Raw genomic sequence first — 21,682 nt, 5'->3', positions numbered from 1 at the left:
ATATAAATATAAACCTAATATATACAGTATATAAATATAAACCTAATATATACAGTATATAAATATAAACCTAATATATACAGTATATAAATATAAACCTAATATATATAGTATATAAACTTAATATAAATATAAACCTAATATAAATAGTATATAAACTTAATATAAATATAAACCTAATATAAATATAAACCTAATATATACAGTATATAAATATAAACCTAATATATATAGTATATAAACTTAATATAAATATAAACCTTATATATACAGTATATAAATAGAAATCTAATATATACATTTAATATAAACCTAATATAAATATAAACCTAAAATAAATTCCCTCTTTATCTCAACACAGGTGTTGTAAGATCATGACAGCCAATGGGGAGGCTAAGGTCTTTAAGTCCAGGGACAGAGATGACGTGGTGAAGAAGGTGATCGAGCCCATGGCCTCCGAGGGCCTCAGGACCATCTGCCTGGCCTACAGGGACTTCCCCCCTGCCGACGGCGAGCCTGACTGGGAAAATGAAACTGACATCCTCACCGGCCTCACCTGTTTGTGTGTGGTGGGCATCGAGGACCCCGTACGGCCAGAGGTAAAAGGGCCATTGGAGCTCAAACAAAAGGTCCTTGTTGCAAAGGTCTAATTAATTGAAGAAGGTAAATGTTTGTGTTGCTATAACCCTCAACAGTGTACATGTATAATCACCCTAAAAAGGAAAGCAGGTGTTTGTGAGTGTGTCTCTGGGGCGTTGAATTATAAGCAAAACACACATTTCCATAATCTCAAGAGAAAAAATGGACAGTAAGGTATTCTTCTTCCACCCTAGGTACCTGACGCCATTAAGAGGTGTCAGCGCGCTGGCATCACAGTGCGCATGGTCACAGGGGACAACATCAACACGGCTCGGGCCATCGCTAGCAAGTGTGGCATACTGCAGCCCGGAGATGACTTCCTCTGTATAGACGGCAAAGAGTTCAACCGACGAATTAGAAATGAACTGGGAGAGGTAATATTCCTCTCACAAAATGGAACTGTTTCTGTAAAAAGAAAATGGGATGATAGAGTAACCCAAGGAATGTCTACTTCCAGATTGAGCAGGAGCGCATTGATAAGATTTGGCCCAAACTCCGTGTGCTTGCAAGATCCTCACCCACTGACAAACATACCTTAGTGAAAGGTATGTTTGTGTTTTTTTTCTTCCATTCATCACTATTTTTGGAAAGTTACAGATACATTTTTAGGTCTCACATATTATCTAAAGGGATGATGCTTGCCTCTGTTCACAGGTATAATGGATAGCACTGTACAAGAACCAAGACAAGTTGTTGCTGTAACAGGAGATGGTACTAATGACGGCCCTGCCTTGAAGAAAGCTGATGTTGGATTTGCCATGGTATTATTATACTCCAAGATCTGGCACATGTTATGTCCCATCAATATTATATGAGTAGGTTCTCTCTCTCATTCAACCAGACGGATACTTTTGGTGCTGTGACTAATACGCTGTGACATGATGTGCCCACAGGGCATTGCAGGCACGGATGTGGCCAAAGAGGCCTCAGACATCATCCTGACAGATGACAACTTCAGCAGCATCGTCAAGGCGGTGATGTGGGGACGGAACGTCTACGATAGCATCTCAAAGTTTCTCCAGTTCCAGCTGACGGTTAATGTGGTGGCTGTCATTGTGGCCTTCACCGGAGCCTGCATCACACAGGTGAGACACTCTCTATTTCTGCCATGTCCATCCTTCCCATCTTGCCTTTTTGCTTGTAAAGTTGAGGCACAGAGAGAGTCTAACTGCCTATAGGGAGTTTTTATTATCTACTCTACAAGTTACAACTGTCTTTGAAAAGTGGAGAGTTATACATAACTCAAACTACATCTCCCCTCAGGACTCTCCTCTCAAAGCTGTCCAGATGCTGTGGGTGAACCTGATCATGGACACCTTTGCCTCGCTGGCCCTGGCCACTGAGCCCCCAACTGAGTCTCTCCTGCTGAGGAAGCCGTACGGCCGCAACAAGCCCCTCATCTCTCGAACCATGATGAAGAACATCCTGGGCCACGCTGTCTACCAGCTCACCATCATCTTCACTCTGCTGTTCGCCGGTGAGCACCGCCTGGGGGTCAATTCAATTAGTCGTGCCAATTGGACATTGACATTAAAGTTAATGTATTTTTTTCCCCTCTTTCCCTCCAACTTTGTTCTTGATAAAGTTATGAAAGCAAATGTAATGTATTGAGAGGGGGTCAAATACTTATTTCCCTCATTAAAATGCAAATCAATTTATAACATTTTTGAGTTTTTTGTTATTATTCTGTCTCTCACTGTTCAAATAAACTTACCATTAAAATTATAGACTGATCATTTCTTTGTCAGTGGGCAAACGGACAAAATCATCTGAGGATCAAATACTTTCCCCCCTCACTGTATGTTTCCACCACAGGGGAGCAGATGTTCGACATTGACAGTGGGAGGTACGCACCGCTCCACGCACCTCCCTCAGAACATTACACAATTGTCTTCAACACCTTCGTCATGATGCAACTCTTCAACGAGATCAACGCCCGCAAGATCCACGGCGAGCGCAACGTCTTTGACGGCATCTTCAAAAACATGATCTTCTGCTCCATTGTGTTCGGAACGTTCATCATCCAGGTGAGCAGCATTCAGATCTATACAGGAAATTCACACAGGGGATTTCATATTGGAAAGAAAGTAACATTGCTCTCCAATCACCCTGTGTTTTGTCATCCAGATTGTGATAGTGCAGTTTGGAGGGAAACCTTTCAGCTGTGTGTGCCTCACCATCGACCAATGGCTCTGGTGTGTCTTCTTGGGCTTTGGATGTCTACTGTGGGGCCAGGTGAGCTTATTACCGGTATCTAATGTCCTTTGAAGTCCCTGTGATCTACTTGCCTGTTATTAAATTACAAAAAAAAGTTTTGTCACAAATGAGTTCAACATTTGAGTTTGTGTCTCATTTCTAGGTGGTCACCACTGTCCCCACCAGCCGGCTGAAGTTCCTGAAGTCTGCAGGCCATGGCACGCAGCAGGAGGAGATCCCTGAGGAGGAGCTGGAGGAGATGGAGGACCTGGATGAGATCGACCACGCTGAGATGGAGATGAGGAGGGGACAGGTCCTCTGGTGCAGAGGTCTAGGCAGGATCCAGACTCAGGTATGTATGGTCAACTCACAATTACATCTCAGCTCATAATCATCCCTCAGCTTTACACCAAACCATAGCTACCATTGGCCTGGATACAAACTCAGTATTGTGCTTTATTAACTTTCAATGGGCTCTCAATACTCATATTTTGACTGTGTCTTTGTCCCCAAACTGTCCAGATCCGCGTAGTGAATGCCTTCCGAGACACTATGTCCCCCTACGAGGGTCTGGAGACCCCGGAGTCCCGCAACTCCATCCACAACTTCATGACAACCCCAGAGTTCAGGATAGAAGATTCAGAGCCACAGATCCCACTCATCGATGACACAGAGGGGGAGGACGATGCCCCCACCAAGCGCAACGCTGCACAGACTCTGCCCCCACACTCCAAGCTGGCCACCCTCCCGTCCTCGCCCAACCAGAACAATAACGCTGTGGACATGATCATCCCCCTCCACAAGGAGAGCCCAAAGATTAGCGGGAATCCTGAGAGTGCTGTGCTTCCGGCATGCCCTGGGAGCCCGCTGAACAGCCTGGAGACCTCCCTCTGAGCTGGACCGTAGTACCAATGGCCCACTGACCTCAGCCCACTTAACAATACCAAGATGTGGGGAGAGGAGGCTTCTAGAAGTTTTGGTTTGGACTGGAATTGAGGACATCAGATATTTCATATTTTATGGTCTTGTATCGATGGAGGGGTGCATATTTTGAATGAAAGAATTATAGACTACGCTTTAAAAAAGTCATGGAATGAACAGGGAGGCTGGGACGCATTGCTGTACATCAGCAATACTTCTAAAGAATTAATGCATTGGCTATGTATATTTTTACGATTTCATTCATGTTGTGAAAGCAGACCTGTTTACACGTTTGTGAAACTTTGATTGTCTGTGAAAGACCTACGTAATAACATGTACAACATGGGGCTGTGAAATTTAAAATATATATACTGTATTTTAGATATGGCTGTTTTTTAGGAGAAAACAGGTTTCTATTAAAACTGAACTATTTTGCCTGCAAGTTCTATTTGGTATGTATTTTGCTAGGTACATAGAAATATCTAGCGAAATAAGAAGAGGTGGTTTTGTGGTCTATTAGGAGAGGTTAGAATAACTGGAAAACAACCACAAATATCCATGTACACAATTCCACACTGTAAATATTCACTCTGTTCCCAATCATTCCAAAACTACATTTCATGTTTACTGGAAAGTGGAGCTTCCACAGATGAAAAGCACCGACTCCATGGAAAGTCTCATTATGAATCAAGGATACTATACATACTATACATACTGTACAATGTGTCTGTAGAGATAATTATGTGAAGTGAGTGTATTGTTGGTTTTAAGTCATTTTTTACCATTTTAAATTAGGAGTAGGTTGTTGCCTGATCAAAAACCACGTATTTCAAAGACGTTTAATGTGCTGAATGGTTTTGATGACCTGGGTTGTATTTCACAAATAGGGTCAAAGGGTTTGCCCAGCTAACTGATATAACTTGATTCTCTACATCATTAACATGTACAGTTAGTTGATAAAGTAATACTTACCCATTGATATCCCTTTCCATTTGACCTCTCCCGTGAACTGACCTGGGAGATTTGGGTTGTTATTATTTAAAGTTGATTACCATATTGATTCTGCTTTTTGAAATACCCTCCAGGAAACATAGAAACTACGCAAGATACATGGGACTTTAGACTCTCGGCACAGAGTACTTTATTGCATATAACCTCCTTCAGAGAGACTTAATATTTTGTAAAATATAGCCTAGCTTTGTATCTTCTTCAAGAAAACTAAGTAGTTTTCATCCCTCACAAAAGTCAGGGTATCATCATTTTGGGGGCAGAATTGAAAAGGATTCAAAACAGAGTTGTTGTTTTTTTTGGGGGGGGGGTTCTGAAATCCAGGGGCCATATCCATAAACCATCTCAGAGTAGGAGTGCTGATCTAGGATCTGTCCTTTTAATCTGGTTCATTATGATCTAAAAGAGTCAACTGATCCTAGATCAGCACTTCTACTCTGAGATACTTTGTGGATACGGACATATTTATTTGGGATTTCTTCCCTGTATTGCAATTTCAAACTTCATATTAAGAAGAAAGAAGGTATAAATCCCAATCCAATGGAAGTACTGTAGATGGTAAAAAAATGAAGAATCCATAAGCAACTTTTGTTTGTTTCTCTGTAGTTTCATTCAACATTGGGAATGACTGTTTATCCACCTCTATAAGGATTTTTTTTTATCTCAATATTTGGTAATAAAGTACTTTGTGTCTGTTTATTTTAAGCAATGGCTGTTGTGGTCGATATTCATTTTTGAAACTTGTTGAGTAATGTGTATGGTTTTGAAAATAAAATTAATTATTTAGCTTACCTAAATGGTTTTGAATCTGTCCTCTATATTTTTAAAAACTTTTTCTCAACATTCAGTCATTATTGCAACACTCAGTTCATTTAAAAAGGCTATTGAATTTGGCCATCAGTGTCTCTGAAAAAATACACACCACACCATATAGGCCAACCGGTATCTGGTTCTCCCTGATCGCAATGCAAGTATTATAATAGTCTATTATTGAAAAAGTAATACCTGTCATACCTGAGTTTAAGTGACATTTCTTAACAGAAAAGGACTGAAGTAAAAGCGAAAAATCCTCCTTAAAGGAGCTACATGTAGAATTTTTGGATTGTAATTTCAGAAAATGTGCATAATATTTCTGCAGTAATAGTGGAATGCTAGTGTTTCACAATCTTTTTTCACTAAACAAACATTTTGGCCAATACAAAATCGCATTCTAAAATGCAGACTTGCTGACAAAAAAAAAAGCCAGACCGAAGAGGGAAAACCACCCTCCCTCCCTCTCTTATATTGGCATCACAAGAAAGTGTGGCCATCTCCTCGAGCACAACGAAAAATGGTAGACTGACTGATACAAGCGTCAATGTAGAAATCGCTCTGTCATTTCCTGGTTGCTGAAATTCTACACTCTTCTATTTCAGTTTATGTGATGCAAAAATGCATCACACAAATTCCACCAGGAATTATAAATGTATCGGAGTAAAAAGTACATACATTTTTTAGGAAATGTAACGTTAGCTAGGAATGTAGCTAGTTGAGTAAAAATAAAACATATAAATACTCAAGTAAGAACAGATACCCCGGCAACAAAAAAAAATATTTCTAGGCTACTTACTTTATATTTATGTTTTCGCCCAGTCAAAATAAAGGTTAAATAAAAATGTAAAGGCAAAATGACTACAATTCCCAGTCGCTTTGGTGTCGCTTATGCCAGACGTTTCAACCAATGTCGAGGTAGCCCTGCATGTCACATGGACTTGTTTGTTCACGAAATTTGAAATATCTCTTACTCTCGGACCAAATACATATTCTTGAAACAGATGTTGAACTGCATGACATCGATTTAGCAGAATATAACTAGCAAACTTATTTACTAACATAAGACGGTAGGTGCTGTTTGGATGTATTGGAAATACGGAATTCGTCGTAACGACCTACGTAGCTAGCCAGATGCATTTTATTGTATGTCGTGCCAGCTAACGCGTTAGCTAGATTACTGCTAACTAGATACATTTAAAAAAAGGCTACACATACATTACTAACTAAAATAAGGATTGGGCTAAAGTTAGCTAGCTAACCAACAATGTAAATGAATTCTGATATGGTAGCTAGTTATGTTCATAATACATGCTCGTCGGTCAAAACTAGCTAGTTAATGTTAACGTAGATTTATTAGATATAACGTTAGCTTTTAGCTAGCTTCTCTATCACTGTTTTTCATACGTTTTCAATTCCTCATTTCCCTATGAAGGACGACTAACGTTAACCTACTACGACATCTGCACTCTGGGCCCTAGCGACCTGTCCTAGTCCCGTGAGGAGTATGGATTCCCATGCCAACAGTGGTAACTCGGCTTTCTTATCCTTATTTCTTGTTAACTGTAATTTATTCCATTGCTATTCACATTGTCAACTGTGTAACGTTAAAGTCCATGAGCCAGACCCCCAAGTTTGGGCCGTCGAGTTCACAAAGTCGCATATGATTGTGACATAACTAGGTTAGTTAGACCTTCAAGAAAATCACAGCGAGATCGTCACCCCAAGTGAGCCGACCAACCCCCATGGCTCATGTACTATTAGTAGCGAGACAAACACTGTTCTTCCTATCAAAGGATTGTATTTTTTTCGTGCATTGTTTGTTTAAATGTCCTTGTTCCTTTCCCACAAGAATTCTTCTCATTGGCTGAAGAGAAGTTTGATTTTGACGTTTCACTCTCACCTGCCAGGTTGGTGTCAAAGATATCTTTGATTTCCATTTCTTTGGTTTGTATGCATTTCTCTCTTGAATGCGTTGCCACTGAACTCACAATCTGTCTTTGTATTTGATACTACCATTGTCTATACATTTTACTTGGGAAATGTTACATCACTTACATATGAAAAATAACATTGTAAAATCATTCCCCCTTGTTTAAAGCTCAAGAGGAGATGAAGACGATGAGGTTTTTGTTGGTCCGGTCTATCACAAGGAGAGGTGTATCTCCGTCGGTCTGGAGACCATTGTCAAGGAAAACGTCAGCAGTTTATCTTCAGTGGGTGAGGGGCCCAGCTGGAGTCCTTTGGCTGTGGACAAGTTTGAGGAAATCTGCAAGGAAGCCAACCTACTAGCCAGTCAACTAGTTGTCAACCAGCAGCACCCTGATGTAGGGGTAACCAACGGTACACTCACATTGAGTAAAGAAGAACCGAAAGAAGACTTTGTGCAGGATGCTGGGGCCAAACTGGGCATGTTCAGAAAGCCAGTTGATGCTGTCCTAAGCCCTATCAAAAGGGAGACCTTCTGTGTGCAGGACAGTCCATTGAAGCAGCTCCCTCCTGCTATTCAGCAGCGGTTGTTAAGGAATGGTGAGGTTTCTAACTCCACTACGAGCCGTGTTGGCACTTCCAGCCCTGTGAGAGCAGGGACTACGACTCGGACCAAGATGGTGCTCCGAGGAAGGGTAGGGCTGGTCTGCAACACCGGGGTGCTCCCTAGCAAACAACAACCAGCAGCCCGAGGAGCGACCGCGACGACAGCTTTGCAGACAGCCAAGACCAGACCAGCGCCTGCTGAGAAGACCACCATGCTGGCTCCTCCAAGCAAAGTATGGGCTCTTAGAACATATCTAGCCACATAGCCTCGATCATTCTGTATAGTCTAAGGTCAAATCAGTACTGTAGAAAGTTCTCAACTCATGTAGTCTGTTTCTTTCAGGGTAACTTGGGGCTGAGGCGTAGCCCAGGTAGTCGTAACTCCAGCAGAGCAGCCTCCTGCGAGGACCTTCTCTCTGACACAGCCAGCATAGCCTCCGACATCAGCGACACCTCCCTCAACTCCAGTCTGCAGGGGAAGAGGACCCTCGTACCCCCTAGCAAGGTAACCCAGAGGAATTTGCTGATATCATCAGACACTGACATTTTAAACAGAATTCTTAATTCATATATATATATATATATATATATATATATATATATATTTTATGAGACATCAGATCAGGTGGTAAAATATGTGAATACCCTCTGATAAAATGGCAGGTGTTGAAACATGAATGTCCTTGTCCTATTCAGAGTGGGATGCGGGCTCCGTCAGCGGTCAAAGCCCCCCCTCCTCAGACCAGGAGGGTGACTGACCAGAGGAGAAACACGTCTTCCTCCTCTTCCTCAGTGTCCAGCTTCAACTCCAGTCTGTCTGTGTCACCCACAGGGAAAGGTGAGGCCCTGTGTAGAGCTTCACAGTGTAATTTCAAGGTGCTGTCTACAGTTCAACCATTTCAAAGATATGAAGTGTATGGAAAGTGCAATGCAAATATCTGACCTCTCTCTGATTTTAGGTAAACTCAGCACGTCCCTCAACTCCAGCATCAGTGGCCCAAATGGCCGCCTGCCTGCTGGCAAGAGCCGACTCACCAATCCTGTTGTGAGTGCCACCAAGACCTGCAAGTCTACCCTCATCAGCCGAGCTCCGGGGCTGCCCTCTTCCACCACAGGCGCACGCCGTGTCATCTCAGACCCGGGAAGGAAGCTCTCTGACCAAGACAGATTTAAAACGGTTCAGTCCACCCCTTTGAAGAGAGTTGAACCGGTGGCCACAGCCACCCCCTTGTACCAGACCCCAGCAAAGATGAACGTGGAGAGAATGTCCTCTGTGCCCAACATCCCCACCTCATCTTCAGCGAAGACTAAGGACGTCGTCAAGGGCAACCCCAAACTCAAGGTGTTCATTGCTCCAACCCCTACTAGTCAGTTCAAGAGGAGGTTGGAAGGTGAGGACTGGTCAACTGTTGGCTACCTTTGAGCAGCTACTACTGATCACTGGCTTGTCTTACTTCATGTTTCTGAATGGAAAGGCTCATAATTTTTTGCTTGCAAAAATGTTAACATATTTATTTGTCTTCCCTACAAAGCTGTTTCATCCCCTGATGCCCCTCTCATCATGAAGCCAAAGAGATTGATGTCTGCTTGCAGTGTGGAAAGGTACTGTAACTAGGATTTAAATTATTATTTTTTTATTCCTAAGTGTCTGGAGTCGGAAATTGTACACCATTGATGATTATTAGAATACTGAGGATGTTAGTCATCCTAGTCATACCATTAGCATTGAATATGCCTCCCCCCTTCTATCCATCAGTCTCCCCCACAAACGACCAGTTCCAGAGCTGTTCCAGACGCCCCCTGGTGGGGGGAACAAGGCAGTGCAACCCAAGATGAGACACCCCTCTGCCCTTCCCACCCCTGTGAACCGGAGGATCTCTGGTATCCCCATGCTCACCCCGAATAGCATTTCACGGCCAGGCAGGCCTTCCCTGAGCATGGCCGTCCGGCCAGCCTCTATCCAGAGGGCCATCTACTGGAGGTGAGAAAGCAGCTGCCACACTAGGACCACCACACTGGACTCTGTCTAAAAGGGCCAAGATAATAGTCTTGCTATAAGTGACAATGAATCAGTGTTAGGGTAAGGTGTTGTGATATAATAAAAATAGGCTAGTTGGTGATAACATAACTATTTTTTTCAGTCCCGCCCAGGTGAAAGGGAGCTACCAAGAGGAGGTGGCAGCAGCACCAGAAGAGGAGACCGTCCAGCCATTTTCCCTGGAGGACGAGCCAGAGGTGCAGCCCCCCACCCCTGCTACGGTCCCCCATCCAGAAGAGCTGGGGGTATGTCAGGATGACCCAGAACCAGGAATGGACCAGGTGCCTCCTCCGACTAACAAGGAAAACAACCACCCTGAGCCGAATGAAGAATCCAAGGAGCTGGAGAACACTGAAAAGCTGCTAGAGCAGCCTCAATGCAATTTGATGAAGACCCAGGATGTTAATGAGGTAATGTCTTGATATGTGGAAGTAGTTGATATGTTGTCTTGTTTCAGCTTTCATAAGTTATTTGTCTTTGGTTGAATGACGTTTGTATGTTCTGGGGTGTCTTGTCCAATAGGTTTTGCTGGTAGATGCCCCGGCACCTGTGTTGAGGCCTTATGAGAAACTCCTAATTGACCTCTCCAGCACTCCTGTCCTGATCAGAACAGCCTCTGTGAAGCCCTCTGGTGGTCAGGTGAGAGAATGTACTCCATACATTATGATGACTGACTCAAATTATTAAACAATTCCTATTGAGAAAGGCAGTGCCATGATACCCAGTTAACTCATCACATATTTTGTCAGGATTCATGACCACACTGATTTCTGGTAATTGTATGTGTATTTTTTCCCACCTACAGCTGATTGACCTGAGCTCGCCCCTGATCAAATGGAGTCCAGAAGACAAGGACCATGCCTTAAATGAAGCACCCCTGATCAACTTATCCTTTTGATTAATAATATCGCAATTGAGCATTCCAGCATTTCCTCTACATGTATATTGATTCCAATAGCCTTCCTGCTGACACTTGTGCTTGTGCCTGTACCACACACAAATGACATTTATAATGAGAACTAGCTGCTGATGATCAAGGGTTTAAGAAAAGATAGTTTTAAGTCGAGACTGTTAGTATACATGTAAGTCACCAATCTGATTTCTTTTTAAGAATGGTACTGTACCTTTTTATTTTTGTTTGTTACCGTCTTGCAGCTCTGTGTGATTCTTTTAAAAGCTCTAATAAATGTTCTTCATTTAACTTATTGTGATGCTGAGTCTTGCATGTGAATGAATGCAAGTCTGGTATTAGGGCCAGAGAGCTGACCTGTGCTCATTGCCTCGGAGACAGTCTCCTCCACTATTGGCTGGGCACCCAGAAGTTTGACTTTGACTGAAGGAACAGCTCCTGCCCACAGACAGATGTTGTTGTGCTCTCATAAATAAGATATCATCCACTATATATACAAAAGTATGTGAACACCCCTTCAAATGAGTTGATTTGGCTAATTCAGCCACACCCTTGCTGACAGGTGTGTAAAATTGAGAACACAGCCATGTAATCTCCATAAACGAACATTGGAAGTAGAATGACCTTACTGAAGAGCTCAGTGACTTAACGTGGGACCGTCATAGGATGCCACCTTTCCAACAAGTCAGTTTGTTAAATTTCTGCCATGCTAGAGCTGCCCCGGTCAACTGTAAAGGCTGTTTTTGTGAAATGGAAATGTCTAGGATCAACAGCTACCGCAGAGTGCTGTAGTGCGTAAAAATCGTCTGGCTCGGTTGCAACACTCACTACCGAGTTCCAAACTGCCTTTGGAAGCCATGTCAGCACAAGAACTGTTCGTCAGGAGCTTCGTGAAAGAGGTTTCCTTGGCTGAGCTGCTGCACACAAGACTAAGATCACCACGCGTCATGCCAAGCATTGGCTGAAGTGGTGTAATGCTTTCCATTGGACTCCAGCAGTGTAAACAGGTTCGCTGGAGTGATGAATCACAATTCGCTATCTGGCAGTCCAACTGACAAATCTGGGTTTGGCGGATGCCAGGAGAAGACTACCTGCCCAAATGTATATCGTCAACTGAAGTTTAGTAGAGATGGAATAATGGTCTGGGGCTGTTTTTCATGGTTCGGTCTCGGCCCCTTAGTTCCAGGGAAGGGAAATCTTAACAATACAGCATACAATGACGTTCTAGATGATGCTGTGCTTTCAACTTATTTTTTATTTTATTTCACCTTTATTTAACCAGGTTGGCCAGTTGAGAACAAGTTATCATTTACAACTGTGACCTGGCCAAGATATAGCAAAGCAGTGTGACAAAAACACAGAGTTACAAATGGGATAAACAAATGTACAGTCAATAACACAATAGAAAATGTGGATACAATGTGTGCAAATAAAGTTAGGAGGTAAGGCAATAAATAGGCCGTAGTGGCAAAGTAACTACAATTTATCAATTAACACTGGAGTGCTAGATGTGCAGATCAGGATGTACAAATACTGGTGTGTAAAAGAGCTGAAAATAAATCATATATATGGGGATGTGGTAGGTAGTTGGTTGGGCTATTTACAGATGGGCTGTGTACAGCTGCAGCGATCGGTAAGCTGCTCTGACAGCCGATGCTTGAAGTTAGTGAGGGAGATGTAAGTCTTCAACTTCATTGTATTTTGCAATTCGTTCCAGTAATTGGCAGCAGAGAACTGGAAGGAAAGGCGGCCAACGGAGATGTTGGCTCTGGGGATGACCAGTGAAATATACCTGCTGGAGCGTGTGCTACTGGTGGGTGTTGCTATGGTGACCAGTGAGCTAAGGCAGATCTTTACCTAGCAAAGACTTATAGATGCCCTGGAGCCAGTGGGTTTGGCGACTAATATGTAGCGAGGACCAGCCAACGAGAGCATCCCCCACAATGGTGCAGTATATGGGGCTTTGGTGACAAAATGGATGGCCCTGTGATAGACTGCATCCCATTTGCTGTGTAGAGTGTTGGAGGATATTTTGTAAATGACATCCCCAAAGTCAAGGATTGGCAGGATAAGCAGTTTTACGAGGGTATGTTTGGCTGCATGAGTGAAGGAGGCTTTGTTGCAAAATAGGAAGCCAATTTGAGATTTTATTTTGGATTGGAGATGCTTAATATGAGTCTGGAAGGAGATTTTACAGTCTAGCCGAACACCTAGGTATTTATAGTTGTCCACATATTCTAAATCAGAACCGTCCAGAGTAGTGATGCTACTTTGTGGCAATAGTTTGGGGAAGGCCCTTTTTTTCAGCATGATAATGCCCCCATGCACAAAGTGAGGTCCATACAGAAATGGTTTGTCGAGATCGGTGTAGAAGAGCTGGACTGGCCTGCATAGAGCCATGACCTCAACCTCATCAAACACCTTTGGGATGAGTTGGAACGCAGACTGCGAGCCGGGCCTAATCACCCAACACCAGTGTCCGACCTCACTAATTATTTTGTGGATGAATGGAAGCAAGTCCCTGCAGCAATGATCCAACATCCACATTCAGTACTTTTGGTTATGTAGTGTACTTGGTATAGGTGTCAAATGTGAGATAAGATGCTGATGTTTTGTATCCTTGGACATTTAGTAGAGCATCTTATGATGTAAGGATGTTCTACCTGTCTGTACCAAGAAATATACAATTCTGATGCATTTTAGAAATGCCAAACATTTGATATATACATTTTAATCATTTGTAGTGGAGAGAGAATTTAGGCAAGTCTGGGTATCAGTCTCTGTAACATTCCAGTCCTTGTACTCTGTCATGTGCCAAAGAGATGGGCAAATGACACAGAGTACAAGGAGTGGAATGTAATATCTAAACTATGACTGGCAACCAGGCTAACTTTAGGCCACATGATAGTAGATTCTTCCTATAGCAGGATTCCCCAACCAGGCTCTTTAGGCCACATGATAGTAGAATCTTCCTATAGCAGGATTCCCCAACTGGTGGCCTGCGGGTGGTTTTACTTGGCCCTCCAAGTTTCCTGACCAATTAATTAAAAAATAAATAATTGTTGGACAGAAAATACTGTAAAAACACCAGGAAATCAGCGCCAAGTTATTTTAATTTAGGAAATCTGTTCCCAAGTATTCCCACGCATAATAGAGACTTGTGATTGTATACAAAGCAAGGTTTGAAATGAATACGTTTTAGTCAAATAGTAGATCTGTTTGGGCTTCAGCCCCCCGACCATCCTCTCAAGAAAAAAAAGCGTCCCGCAGCCGAATCTAGATGATCCCTGGCCTATAGGAAAGTATGTCCACTAGGTGACATCATTTAATCAATCTTCAATTGTCTGAATTTCTATAGGATTTTTAAAATACGTTATACAATGAGGACAGTTTTAAAATGTGAATGTAATTTTGCAAACCTAAGTCTGAGACGTCGCAGAAAAACTATATACCTGTACAAATAGGAGGTTTTTAGAGATCATTGTGATCGGCTGCTGAGATTTGGGAATCAGCGTTTGACTGACAAACAGTGCAGCTTTTACACAAGTAGTCCAATTCTGATCTTTATTCCAGTAAATTATATTTTAACTAACCACATCAGATCTTTTCAATCAAAGATCTGTCAAAATACCAATTATTGAACAAAAATATAATTTGGTTGCCTGTGTAAACGCAGCCTAGAGTTGGGGAGCAGGGGAGCTTTCAGATCTGGGGCGGTGAGAGTGCACAGATGATCGATATACATACAGACAAAATACACGTCTCTCTGCCCTAACAATGGGAGTGGTTGTCAAAATGGCAATGTGGGCGGTCTGGCTCCCGCCTATACTTTCTTTGGATTGGTGGATAGATCTCACTATTGTAATCTAGTTTTGTATATTCATTGACGGTTGTTGAAGTCAACCGCCGGAATTCAACGGAGATGCTATGCTACTAGCCTCAACACATGAATATGCATAGCCATCTCGAGACAACTCCGATATAGCGTTTTTTTTTGTCAAAGTTGGCGGGGTGTCCAACTTATATAACACTAGTAACAACTTAAGCGTTATGAAACGTATATTTGATCAAATAAAACTCACATAGCAAATAAGCCATACATTTTGTGTTTACCAAATTCGACACCCATTTACTGCCATACAGAAACTTGCTTGGAGTGCAAACACCGAGAAAAAACACCTGCTGGAGGGGGACCGATTTTCCGCTGAGTTGGACCTCTCTCTTGTTCTCTGGAGAGTGAGACCTGTTCGAACTATTTAATGGGCGCGCCATGCTCTGCTCCGATCCTCGCATTCTAACTCATCATGGAACGGGATTGGACGGCGAGGACCCGGGAAAAACTTGTTCAGTGGATTTTATAGATGTTCTTGACAGATTCGGCGGATGCCATGCGTTTTAAACCATGGCATTACAAATGCTTTGGCCGTGGATATGTTTTCTATCACACTTTCCAGTAATTGCATGTTTTGATGTACACGTTTCGGATACTCTACAGCATGGAGTAGTGCTCGGAAATGTATCTCTTGGACGGGGTTGGATCTATCAAATAGACAGGACTTTAACTCCTAAATACGCTAGACACATTTTCAATATCGAGAGACAACACGGAATTGTATATTTCTCAGGAAAAGTTAATTGTGCGCTGTTGAGGAATAACCCTGCGCCGCTTTACATTCAGATCAAATCAAGTACCTCGGATAACTTTATTTTAATTCACTTCAATACTTTTGTGCACGGACAGAATTGTTTCATTAAATATAGGAGAAAGGCAAACGAAGGTAAGCCCAAGATTTACATGAACATTCTCTCAACAGTAGAGACATATCCATGCGTCTCAAATAGGATTTTGCTTTTGAACATTTATGAACATTTACCACGTTTTACTCGAAAACCTCACTCTTACCTTTCGTTATGTAAGGGAGGGGACTGGAAAGTAGTTTTTGATAACGGGAGTGTTTTGCCAAACTGTCTGCAACCCAATGAGCGAAACGAGTTGGATGTATTCTGCAGGGTGCAACATCTTTGGAATTACACCACTGTTCGTGTGAAACTGCGAATGAATTCTCTTCATAGTCATGCCATGTTTACAGACGGGGATTTGGGTAGACTGGGTTCATGGACCAAACGTAAAAAAAGAAATGTGAATACCGCTCCCCAGTTTCAACTGCCCAACTATCAGGTGTCTGTCCCGGAGAATGAACCGGCGGGAACTCGCGTAATTACGCTCAAAGCACTGGATACCGACGATGATGGTGAAGTAGAATATGATATTGAAGCTCTGTTCGATAGCAGATCCAATGATTATTTCAAAATCAATTTGCAGACCGGCAGCATTACAACGTTGCAGCCTTTGGACAGGGAGGTCAAGGACACACATATCTTCAAAGTTATTGCCACAGACAATGGCACCCCTAAGAGGTCGGCCACTGCTTACCTCACTGTCACTATAAGTGACACTAATGATCATGGGCCTGTGTTTGAGCAGACAGAGTACAGGGTCAGCATTAGGGAAAATGTGGAGATAGGTTTTGAAGTGTTGACTATAAGGGCCACAGATGGGGATGCCCCATCAAATGCCAACATGATCTATAAGATTGTGAATGAGGGGGAAGATAATGCTGGTTTTGAAATCGATCCTAGAAATGGACTAGTCAAGATTAGGGTTCGGCCTGACAGAGAAACCTTGACCCAGTATCAACTGATAGTGGAGGCTAATGACCAGGGTAAAGACCCAGGCCCCCGCAGTGCCACGGCTACAGTGTATATCTCTGTGGAGGATGAGAATGATAACTACCCCCAGTTCAGTGAGAATAGGTATGTAGTCCAGGTGCTTGAGAGCGTGGCAGTGAACACCAAAGTGGCCCAGGTGAAGGCCACAGATAAAGATGAGGGCAACAATGCAAAAGTCCACTACAGCATCATCAGTGGCAACGTGAAGGGCCAGTTCTACATCCATTCCCCTACAGGTGTCATTGACATAATCAACCCTCTAGATTATGAGATCATCAGGGAATATAATTTGAGAATAAAGGCACAGGATGGGGGAAGGCCACCTCTGATTAATGGCACAGGGATAGTTGTAGTGCAAGTTGTGGATGTCAACGATAATGCCCCTATGTTTGTTAGCACACCCTTTCAAGCTACAGTATTGGAAAATGTGGCGGTTGGTTGTTCTGTGATCCATATTCAGGCTATTGATGCAGACTCCGGTGACAACTCTCATTTGCAGTACAGATTAACAGCTATGGCTCCAGGCTTCCCCTTCATCATCAACAACAGCACAGGGTTGATTACAGTTAGTGTAGAACTGGACAGGGAGACCACCGACTTTTACACATTTGGCGTTGAAGCAGTTGATCATGGGGTCCCTGTCATGTCTTCCTCGGCCAGCGTCAGTGTGACGGTGCTCGACGTGAATGACAACGTCCCCACTTTCACTCAGAGGTTGTATAGCCTGAAGATGAATGAGGATGCTTTGGTAGGTACGAGCGTGCTAGCACTCTCTGCCATAGATCGGGACGCCAACAGTGTGGTAACATACCAGATTTCCAGCGGCAACACGCGGAACAGGTTCGCCATCACCAGTCAGACTGCAGGGGCAGTCATCACCTTAGCTATGCCACTGGACTACAAACAGGAGCGCCAGTATGTCCTGACGGTGATCGCCTCGGATGGCACGCGTTACGACACAGCACAGGTCTTTATCAACGTCACTGATGCCAACACCCACCAGCCCGTGTTCCAAATCGCCAACTACCAGGTGACGATCGGCGAGGACCGGCCTGTGGGCTCCACTGTGGTGGTGATCAGTGCCACGGACGAGGACACTGGGGAGAACGCACGCATCAGCTATGTTATGGAGGACAACGTGCCACAGTTCAAGATCAACCCTGACACAGGTGCCATAACCACACAGATAGAAATCGACTATGAGGATCAGGCCTCCTACACGCTAGCTGTCATTGCCCGCGACAATGGCATCCCCCAGAAATCTGACACCACATATGTGGAGATCATTGTTCTGGATGCTAATGATAACGCACCACAGTTCCTCAGAGACATATACCAGGGGACAGTGTTTGAGGATGCACCCGTGTATACCAGCATCCTCCAGATTTCTGCATCTGACAGGGACTCAGGGTCCAATGGGAGACTTAGTTACACTTTCCAGGGTGGGGATGATGGAGAGGGTGACTTCTTCATTGAGCCGTACTCTGGCATTATTAGAACAGCCAGGAAACTTGACAGGGAGAATGTGCCTGTGTACAATCTGAAGGCCTTTGCTGTGGATAAGGGGTTTCCGCCGCTTAAGGCATCCATGGACGTCCAAGTGTCCGTCCTGGACATCAACGACAATGCTCCTGTGTTTGAAAAGGACGAACTGTACGTCTATGTGGTGGAGAACAGTCCTGTGGGTTCCATTGTAGCCCGCATCACTGCTACAGATCCTGACAAGGGAAGCAATGCGCAAATCCTGTTCCAAATTGTGGAAGGAAACGTCCCAGAGGTCTTCCAACTAGATATCTTCAACGGGGATCTTATCGCTCTCACTGATTTAGACTACGAGTCCAAGATAGAGTACACCATCATTGTCCAGGCGACCTCTGCACCGTTAGTCAGCCGCGCCATTGTGCACATCCGCCTGCTGGACGTCAACGATAATGACCCTGTCCTACATGACTTTGAGATCATCTTTAACAACTACGTCACCAACAGGTCCAACAGCTTTCCGGCTGGGGTGATCGGGAAGGTTCCTGCCCAGGACCCGGATGTGTCAGATAACCTCCAGTACAATTTTGTGGAGGGCAACGAGCTGAGTCTACTAATCCTGAACAAGGACAATGGGGACATGAGGCTGAGCAGAGACCTGGACAACAACCGGCCCCTTGAGGCCACCATGAAGATATCAGTCACAGGTAATTAAACTGTGTTCATTTAAATGCAATAGCTCTCCATATGCTTGGCAGATATTTTCTATTTTGTCTGCCCCTTCCACATCCTCTCTTCATTCTGCCATGTTGTTTAATTTTCTTGCTCTTGTCTTGCAATGTGACCTCTACTAATTCTGCTAGTTGTAACTCTGGTACTTGTCTGCTTTGAAAGGGAGTCTGTCACAGGTCTATTATGGTAAGATTGGTTCTTGTGCCTAAATCACCACATTAGTCATTACAGGCTGGTTATCTGCTAAAAGTACAGGCTGGTTATCTGCTAAAAGATCCACAAAATGTTGTCCATTGGTATTGTTGCCATGACAACTACAGTTTGTTCCCTTTGAGGTTCCTGAGGGGTTCTTTGTCTGGGGTTCTTTGTTCATGCCATGAAATGCTACACTTTTACAGTACACTACAGGCTACTAGTTGCAGCGAAAGTACGGTAAACAACAATTTACTGAATTTTGTTTTTTGTGCCAACCGTCAGTGGAAGTGTTGCACCGGTTTAAGTGGTTGATGGATGCAGTCTATCACAGTGCCATCCATTTAGTTACCAAAGCCCCTTATAACACCCACCACTGCGACTTGTATGTTCTAGTCGGCTGGCCCTCGCTACATATTCGTCGCCAGACCCACTGGCTCCAGGTCATCTATAAGTCGATGCTAGGTAAAGCACCGCCTTATCTCAGCTCACTGGTCATAATAACAACACCCACCCATAGCACGCACTCTTGCAGGTATATTTCACTGGCCATCCCCAAAGCCAACACGTCCTTTGGCTGCCTTTCCTTTCAGTTCTCTGCTGCCAATGACTGGAATGAATTGCAAAAATCGCTGAAGCTGGAGACTTATATTTCCCTCACTAACTTTAAACATCAGCTATCTGAGCAGCTAACCGATCGCTGCAGCTGTACATAGTCCATCTGTAAATAGCCCAACCAATCTACCTACCTCATCCCCATATTGTTTTTATTTACTTTTCTGCTCTTTTGCACACCAGTATTTCTACTTGCACATCTGTTCATCTATCACTCCAGTGTTAATCTGCTAAATTGTAATTACTTCGCTACTATGGCCTATTTATTGCCTTACCTCCTCACGCCATTTGCACACACTGCATATAGACTTAATTTTTTAAATATTGTGTTATTGACTATACTCTTGTTTATTCCATGTGTAACTCTGTATTGTTGTTTGTGTCACACTGCTTTGCTTTATCTTGGCCAGGTCGCAGTTGTAGATGAGAACTTGTTCTCAACTAGCTTACCTGGTTAAATAAAGGTGAAATAAAAATGAAATAAAATATTGTCAACGGTTGAGCACATTATCAGTTCTGCAATCTTTGCAAGGGCATGTGATAATAAAGAGTTGGAATATTAACAGGTTACTGTGCATTTCACAGTAATTTAATGACAGTTAGTTTTCTGGAAGTTGCTGTGAATATTGCGTTCCCTAACTGGCAACTAGCTGTCAGTAAGTTATTGTAAAATTCTCAGTAACTCAATTGCTAGTAACTTACTTGCAACTAGTTTACTGTACTTTCCCTTAACTATACTGATTACAAGATAGCTTAACTAAGTATTATTTGTGGTGAGCACACTTGGTTGACAGCAAACTGACCTTCCTACCACACCATCAGGTCAGTGAGTGTGACAGAGACCAGCACCAGTAAGTTACTGTGAATTTTACAATAACTACTTGCAGTAAGCTGACAGTAAGTTATTCAAAAATACTTCCTGGTGACCAATTGCAGTTAAGTTACTGGAAAAAACACAGTAACCTTTTAACAGTGCAGCTCTTGATTGTCACAAGCTCTTACAACGATGATAGAACTGGAAGTGGACAAATTATGTGCTCAACCTCCATCAAAACAATGATAAAACCACTTAAAACCTCTCTGCCAGGGAAAATGCAGAGCGCCAAATTTAAAAAAATTACTATAAAAATCAAACTTTCATTAAATCACACATGCAAGATAGCAAATTAAAGCTACACTTGTTGTGAATCCAGCCAACATGTCCGATTTAAAAAAGGCTTTTCGGCGAATGCAAAAGATGCTATTATCTGAGGATAGCACCTCAGTAAACAAAGAGAGAGAAGCATATTTCAACCCTGCAGGTGCGACACAAAACGCATAAATAAAAATATAATTAATGCCTTACCTTTGACAAGCTTCTTTTGTTGGCACTCCAATATGTCCCATAAACATCACAAATGGTTGTTTTGTTCGATTAAGTCCGTCGATATATATCCAAAATGTCCATTTATTTGGTGCGTTTGATCCAGAAAAACACCAGTTTCAACTTGCGCAGCGTGACTATAAAATATTGAAAAAGTTACCTGTAAACTTTGCCAAAACATTTCAAACTACTTTTGTAATAGAACTTTAGGTATTTTTTTACGTGAATAATTGATCAAATTGAAGACGGGATGATCTATGTACAATACAGGAGGAAAACAAACTGTAGCTAGCTTTCTGGTCAGGCGCCTCTATCTAACAGTACACTACAAGGTACCCTCGTTCAAGATGGCCATACTTCAACCAATTTCTAAAGACTGTTGACATCCAGTGGAAGCGGTAGGAACTGCAAGAAGATCCCTTAGAAATCTGGATTCCCAATGAAAATCCATTGAAAAGAGAGTGACCTCAAAAACAAATTCTGAATGGTTTGTCCTCGGGGTTTCGCCTGCTAA

The 21,682-nt window shown here is 43.0% G+C and overlaps 3 protein-coding genes across 4 annotated transcripts in view; all 3 read left to right on the top strand.

The window, feature by feature from the left end:
- The window catches only part of LOC124037580 (plasma membrane calcium-transporting ATPase 1-like), a 44,598-nt gene extending 39,043 nt beyond the window's left edge, over nucleotides 1-5,555 (top strand). For both annotated transcript variants that reach the window (XM_046352420.1, XM_046352422.1), the window contains exons 12-21: nucleotides 362-599; nucleotides 834-1,013; nucleotides 1,097-1,184; nucleotides 1,294-1,400; nucleotides 1,533-1,724; nucleotides 1,903-2,116; nucleotides 2,455-2,666; nucleotides 2,767-2,874; nucleotides 2,999-3,187; nucleotides 3,358-5,555. In XM_046352420.1, coding sequence (XP_046208376.1) covers nucleotides 362-599; nucleotides 834-1,013; nucleotides 1,097-1,184; nucleotides 1,294-1,400; nucleotides 1,533-1,724; nucleotides 1,903-2,116; nucleotides 2,455-2,666; nucleotides 2,767-2,874; nucleotides 2,999-3,187; nucleotides 3,358-3,729 — 1,900 coding nt within the window. In that variant the 3' untranslated portion in view covers nucleotides 3,730-5,555. The remainder of the gene's footprint in view (nucleotides 1-361; nucleotides 600-833; nucleotides 1,014-1,096; nucleotides 1,185-1,293; nucleotides 1,401-1,532; nucleotides 1,725-1,902; nucleotides 2,117-2,454; nucleotides 2,667-2,766; nucleotides 2,875-2,998; nucleotides 3,188-3,357) is intronic.
- A 929-nt stretch (nucleotides 5,556-6,484) lies between these two features.
- gtse1 (G-2 and S-phase expressed 1) lies at nucleotides 6,485-11,358 on the top strand. Its single transcript, XM_046351637.1, has 12 exons — nucleotides 6,485-6,644; nucleotides 7,010-7,103; nucleotides 7,427-7,484; nucleotides 7,676-8,342; nucleotides 8,453-8,614; nucleotides 8,806-8,947; nucleotides 9,069-9,500; nucleotides 9,642-9,711; nucleotides 9,866-10,090; nucleotides 10,251-10,557; nucleotides 10,670-10,786; nucleotides 10,953-11,358. Exons 2-12 carry the CDS (start codon nucleotides 7,082-7,084, stop codon nucleotides 11,043-11,045), a joined length of 2,295 nt encoding a protein of 764 aa, XP_046207593.1. The 5' UTR covers nucleotides 6,485-6,644; nucleotides 7,010-7,081; the 3' UTR covers nucleotides 11,046-11,358.
- Nucleotides 11,359-15,060: 3,702 nt separating this feature from the next.
- Nucleotides 15,061-21,682, top strand: part of LOC124037576 (cadherin EGF LAG seven-pass G-type receptor 1-like) — a 103,761-nt gene continuing 97,139 nt past the window's right edge. The window contains exon 1 of the mRNA XM_046352412.1: nucleotides 15,061-18,973. Coding sequence (XP_046208368.1) covers nucleotides 15,460-18,973 — 3,514 coding nt within the window. The 5' untranslated portion in view covers nucleotides 15,061-15,459. The remainder of the gene's footprint in view (nucleotides 18,974-21,682) is intronic.

This window comes from Oncorhynchus gorbuscha, linkage group LG06 (assembly GCF_021184085.1).
Source record: "Oncorhynchus gorbuscha isolate QuinsamMale2020 ecotype Even-year linkage group LG06, OgorEven_v1.0, whole genome shotgun sequence".
NCBI lineage: Eukaryota > Metazoa > Chordata > Actinopteri > Salmoniformes > Salmonidae > Oncorhynchus > Oncorhynchus gorbuscha.
This window is presented reverse-complemented; position numbering and strand designations above follow the sequence as displayed.

Bases quoted from the DNA above. Each gene is read 5' to 3' on its own strand.
- gtse1 (XM_046351637.1), top strand. From the start codon at position 7,082: ATGGATTCCCATGCCAACAGTG. The intron at 9,501-9,641 runs GTGAGGACTGGT...TTCCCTACAAAG, and splicing joins GTTCAAGAGGAGGTTGGAAG to CTGTTTCATCCCCTGATGCC. The intron at 10,091-10,250 runs GTGAGAAAGCAG...TATTTTTTTCAG, and splicing joins CAGAGGGCCATCTACTGGAG to TCCCGCCCAGGTGAAAGGGA.